At 42.0% G+C, this 6,045-nt stretch overlaps 1 protein-coding gene across 1 annotated transcript; it reads right to left on the reverse strand.

The window, feature by feature from the left end:
• Positions 1-244: 244 nt before the first annotated feature.
• LOC135704265 (elastin-like) lies at positions 245-2,716 on the reverse strand. The gene is made up of 2 exons (XM_065225730.1): positions 2,571-2,716; positions 245-722 (listed from the first exon to the last, which is right to left on the reverse strand). The coding sequence occupies exons 1-2, from the start codon at positions 2,714-2,716 to the stop codon at positions 245-247; spliced, it is 624 nt and encodes a 207-aa protein (XP_065081802.1).
• Positions 2,717-6,045: the final 3,329 nt, after the last annotated feature.

Raw genomic sequence — 6,045 nt, forward strand, 5'->3', positions numbered from 1 at the left:
TTCGTTGCGATAATTCTGACTGGAGAAACTGACTCGCCGGAACTACTGAGCCAACCCAATATTTATGCTCCAGAACGTTCGCCTCGTCAATGGCATTATTTGCTCTGTATGGCCTCCATGATCCTGCACGATTTATGTCGGCTAGGTTTAACGAAGTCTCCCAACAAACATTGAAAGCTGAATAAGAGCTTATTCAAGCAAACATTTGCTTGTTCAGCTAAAACATTGCTTAAACAACTTTTAATCAGTTGATATTGTTTGATGGGACTCCTTCAGCTACTCCTTCGGCTACTCCTTTGGCTACTCCTTCGGCTACTCCTTCGGCTACTCCTTCGGCTACTCCTTCGGCTACTCCTTCGGCTACTCCTTCGGCTACTCCTTCGGCTACTCCTTCGGCTACTCCTTCGGCTACTCCTTCGGCTACTCCTTCGGCTACTCCTTCGGCTACTCCTTCGGCTACTCCTTCGGCTACTCCTTCGGCTACTCCTTCGGCTACTCCTTCGGCTACTCCTTCGGCTACTCCTTCGGCTACTCCTTCGGCTACTCCTTCGGCTACTCCTTCGGCTACTCCTTCGGCTACTCCTTCGGCTACTCCTTCGGCTACTCCTTCGACTACTCCTTCGGCTACTCCTTCGGCTACTCCTTCGGCTACTCCTTCGGCTACTCCTTCGGCTACTCCTTCGGCTACTCCTTCGGCTACTCCTTCTTCGATTTTAACACTACTGTAGACACATTTAAGCGCAGATTACATAAAAAGCACTGATAATCCAACTTGACACAATGGACGTTGTATCCTTAGTAGAGATGGGCAATCCGCGCCCGAGCTGTTCTATAGACCCGATTCCCTGAAGTGAGCTGATGACCCGCAATTCCTTTTTTTAAGAACCTCAGCTCATCAGCTCACTGATATCACAAGTCTAAACCATTCAATCCATCACTCATAGCGGAACTTTTTTTTAAAAAAGACCGCGTAAACCAAGACGCGCGCGCAATACGGCTGTTTGGCAGAGAGAGACAAATGTACATGTTCTACACGATGTTAATTTTACTGGTTACTTTTTCCCATTTATTTATGTACCTGGCTCTTTTTGCTGATATTATTCCTCCAGCATATGTGCTCTCACATCTCCTACCATAATTCTCTAGGGGAGCGGAACATCCACACCAGGGCTCTACATTTTCGAAGCTCTAAAATAAACTCGAGTTTTGTTTCTCTCATACAAACATGTTCAACGCTTCATTTCTATAACGCCTAGCTAGACTATCAGCAAGAAATGATAATGAAAAAGAAGCACGCTTAGAGGAAACGCTGGCTGTGGATCTTCTCGTCGTTGCTTTGCTCATCGCTTTCAATGTAAGTAGCGTCGATTTTCTAGTTAAACGAAACCTCATTATGGCTTTCAATCCCCTTTCACGAACACTATCACCGCTCATTCAATTTGTTTAAAATGCGTTATGTCCCGTTTTCGTTAGTTTTTTTTAGATAAATATGTGGATGGAAGATAAATTAAACATATTACGTGTAATCTTCAAGAGTTTTCACGTGGGAAATACTTTAAATATGTAATTTCATTTTCCGTCATATACGTCATGAAACCACTGTTGATGTGTTTCATGAAAGAGAAAACTATCAAAGTCGAGCGCTCTTTCACTCATCCGTTTCACCGAAGCTGGAAAGGAAAACCAATGGAGCGACGGGAGAAAGAGAGACAAGCGATTGAACATTTGTTTGTGCACGCCGACTGAGGTTCTAGAATGCTGCGAAGCTGTTCGATTTTAACAGAAAAAGAAAGCCAGCAGTCTCATCGTCGCATCGATTTGGTCGATTGAAGCTGATATTGTGACGCCCTGATCCACACAAAAGCAAATAACCGAAAAGCGAAATGCAGCTCTCCAGCTTATCAGCTCAGCTCCGGATCCGAATCATCGATTCGAATGATTCACTGAGAGCTTTTTAGGATGACAACACTCGGACCCGTCAGTTTTTCGGATCTTTTGTTTCTCTCTAGATTCTTCATGATTCAGCGCCAGATCCTGATCTGGAGCTGAAGCCGAGAATAGTGAGAGAAATTCTGCTGGAGAATTAACATCAAAAATAAAATCAGTATGTATGCGATGCTTGATCTCTTGTTGCGTTAGTGGCGTTTTCCATTGAAAAGTAGAGCCATTTTGTAAGGTACGGATTTATTGGTTTACACTACTTTTAAGATTTTATTCAATGTTTATCACTAAAACCATTAATTAATTTTCCGGTTTTGGACTTGTGTCATAATTTCTATAATTTCAATGTGAGCTGAAGAGCTGTTCAACAGAATCGACTCCCTTTAGTGAGCTGGATAGGTTTGATCCACTCAGTCAGATGAGCTGTTTTATTTTTTGTAATCCTACTGGTGTTTCCGTTCGCAAACGACCTCTCACTCCATGGTGGGACAAGGAATGTGCCGATGCAAACAAAGAGAAGTCCACCGCGTTTAAACGCTTCCGCAAACACAGTAGGGTCGACGGTAGAGCGGTACATGGGCCTCCAGACAACATTTAAAATCTTAATCAAAGCTAAAAAACGCGGCTACTGGCATCGGTTCGTCGAAGGTTCATCGCTAGAGATTTCCATGAGAATGCCTTGGAATGTCGGCAGGAGAATGCGGAACCCATCATCGCCGGTCAACGAAGACATGGAGAACTCGGACAGATGGATCTTAAGCTTTGCGCGCAACATTTTTTGCCCTGATTCAGTGGCGGTTAAAACCCCTTTTTCCATGGTATGCCTTCGTATCGCGCTTGGCTGTATGCACCCGACTCATACGATGAATCTTGAGGTACTCGCGGGTATACGTCCTCTAACAGATCAGTTCGCTGAACTGTCTTTCCGGGTTCTCATCCGTTGTGAAGTAATGAACCCGTTGTTAATTGAAAGCTTCGAGAAGCTGCTCGATAGAAATCCTCAAACAAGATGTATAAGTCTGTTAAAGACTGTCTGTACTATGAGTACACGGTGGATGTTGGTCATTCTTCATTTATTTCGAATCGTGAATTCTTTCAAGCCTTCTATATCTCTTCTGTAAATTTTGATCAGACCATGATGCGAGAAATCCATGGAATAACAGATCACAATCGGTCGATGGTAGTTCCTAAAATTTTTGCTATCAAGCGCCTCCATGTCAGTAACTATAAACGTTTTTTCACAGATGAGTTAACTATAAATGCCTCCACTAGATTTGGTGTATTTAATGAATTTCATAGCGCCAGTAGCAGCCATATTTTAAGCAGTAGAGCGAATTAATCATAAAGTCCGGCCATTTTCCACAGAGATGGCGCTGTTCTGCTGGTAGGAAGTGATAAAAATCCCCATATATAAATTGAGAGAAGTGGGAATAATTCACTCTCGATGCATATTCAGGTCAAAAAAAGTGAACGACAATCTAAAGGAACAAGGACTTTGTCGTTCACTTATTTCCTTTTATTTTTTTTTTATTATTAAACAAGCAACAATTAAATAAAAAAGTTTTTTTTTCCATATATTTTTTAACCGCTTTACTACCAGTCCCCAGAGAGAAAAAAAAATACAAATTTGAGAAAGATAATTCTCTCTCACGAGCTCAATATCTCAACACGCCATGTATTATGATGACACTCGATTTGTGATTTCCCTTTCACAGATTGCAAAGTAGAGTACTTGACACTACAAAACATGTCTGGTACCTCTATATATGCATTTAGATTACCATTCGAAGTCCCTCCTTTTTTACATATTCTACACAAAAGATATTTTCTGCCCTGCCCCATTCATAAAAATTGGCGGGAAGTCCTTGAGGGGTGAGCTATTTTTTGTGCAGAATGTGTAAAAAGGTAGGGATTTCTAATATTAACCTAAATGCATATATAGAGGTACCAGACATGTTTTGCACTACACTGTCCTCTATGAACAATTAACGAAAACAGATTATGTGTAGTTTCCGATAGATGTCACCGCAAAAAACAGCAGTGACATCTGATGGAACATGAATGCAGAAGCTTGACAAAATGATTAATGGCCTCGCTTTCCACAGACCATTATTTTTCGTTCAATGAGGCCAATGAAACACTCTTCGTATTTCCTGTTTGAAATACGGCCTAAATTGAGTGCTTTATCTAATTGCTCCTATACTATCACCTTAGCTTGGGTCCCATCTCATTGCTCTATTCCGAGTAATGAAAACACGGACTTGCTGGCTATGGCGGGCGCTATGAAAGGCGATACTTATGAGCGTCAAATCGCCTTTATCGAATTTTATTTTCAATTGCTCATCCGCAATTCCTGGCAACAAAAGTAGAATGATGGCGATTTGGGAAGATGGTTACATTATTTCCTCCCACAGGTGTCGAGCAAACCATGGATCAAAGGTTTGAACATGAGCCGTGACTTTACAAAAGCGTTATGTCCAGGCTGATGTCCAATCACTGTTCGTTATAGTGGTTATCACGATATCGACCACGTTGTTTGGTCATGTACCTTACACCGTGTTGTTTGATCTGAATTATCCGCATCCCTCAGGGTTCGAGGAAAACAACCCGCGGTACCCGTTAGAGATGTCTTAGCGAGCCGGGATCTCGGATACATGAATTGTATTTATATGCTTCTTAAACGGATCGATTTGATGATTTAGTACCCAAGTAACCAAAAGTTTTGATAAAAGGCTATTTGTGGATTAAGCAGCTTGGTTGGTGGTGGTCTATAGAATTCTAAGCAGCCTCATTTTTAAGTCATTAGAAGAACTTGAAAGTTCCGGTATCATAATTGAAGAGCATTCTAAGCAGCTTCTGGCGGAATTTGAACGGAACTTTTAGAAAATACATTAAAACAAAAAGGTTTTTGTCCTCTACACCAATTCTATATTTAGTTCGCACTTTTATGAAAGTTATTTATAAAGGCAGGTTTGATGTGTTTTGATTTATCAGCATAAGTAGTAGAATTGGAGCTGTTTGAACCCAGTCCTACTGTGTGAGAGCCCCAGCACGAACCGCTGCGTTACATGATCCAGAAGCAAACGAGCCACATGTTCTAAACCTAGGATGTATTTTTGGCTTCAAAAAAGATATTTAAATCTTATTCTTAGCGCTGTCATTTGGAATTTTCGTTATCAAAAGCACCATCGTCACTTCTCCTTCGGTATCCAAAATGGATACAATGGAAAAACCGCAAAAGACTTCTGGTTTTGGCTTTGCAAAACCAACAACAGCAGCAACAGCAGCATATTTTTGCCATCCCCGAGCAAAGTGCGAGAGAGACACTAGTTTTAATTCATATGAATATGGTCGTGAAAATTTCACTACTCCCGCTGGAATCGCCATCGTTGTTGTCTTCGCTGAGGTTTTCACCACCACTGGAATGCCAATCTGTAGGAAGAGGAAATTTCATTCCTTGTGTTACATTCGGTGTTTGTGTTTGTGTGTTCAGCAATTTAGTATGAACCCGTGCAAGCAAACAGTGCTTGAATCGTGTCCATTTGATCGTTTATCAACATTGAACCTCGTGTAACTCACCTGAACAAAGTGTGCCAGTTGCTTGTTATCTTCAAGAAAACATTTCCTAGAAGAAACCAGCCAGCCGAAATGAGGCTTTATCCTCGCAGGGAATGTGTACCGTCCACCTACCCCTGTAGGTAAGCAAGCATAAAATGTACGAGCTACACCAACATGGACAGCACAGTATGAGCCTAAGTAAATTTACTAAATCTTCTTCTGGAGTAGGTTGCCACTAGAGCAGAAGCTCACTTGCACTGGCAAAATACTCTTGTAAATTTCAGGAACATGAACAAAGTGGAACAACACAAACATTACGATGTGTTTTCCCAACCATTCCACTGGACCACTCCGACCCGCCCTCCATCACCATTATGCTCGGTGGCGCCAGTGAGTTTGTGCTGCATCAGTTTGAGCAAATATCCTTTAATTAAGGGAAGATGGTGAACCTACCTTGCTATTTAGAACTGGTCTGGAGCAGCAGCCAGCTCGGGTTGGTCATCTTCCTTCTGTTCCGGGGATGCACCCGCAGTGGAAACAGATGGT

Source organism: Ochlerotatus camptorhynchus, unplaced genomic scaffold (genome assembly GCF_037179485.1).
Source record: "Ochlerotatus camptorhynchus isolate MF236.1 unplaced genomic scaffold, CSIRO-AGI_Acam_v1.1 ptg000232l, whole genome shotgun sequence".
In the NCBI taxonomy this organism is placed as follows: Eukaryota; Metazoa; Arthropoda; class Insecta; order Diptera; family Culicidae; genus Ochlerotatus; species Ochlerotatus camptorhynchus.

What these genes read in the sequence shown, in the direction of transcription:
- LOC135704265 (XM_065225730.1), bottom strand. Translation starts at nt 2,716, where the DNA reads ATGTTGCGCGCAAAGCTTAAGATCCATCTGTCCGAGTTCTCCATGTCT. An exon ending in CCTTCGACGAACCGATGCCA is followed by an intron (nt 723 to 2,570) that starts GTAGCCGCGTTT and finishes ATGTGTCTACAG; the next exon opens with TAGTGTTAAAATCGAAGAAG.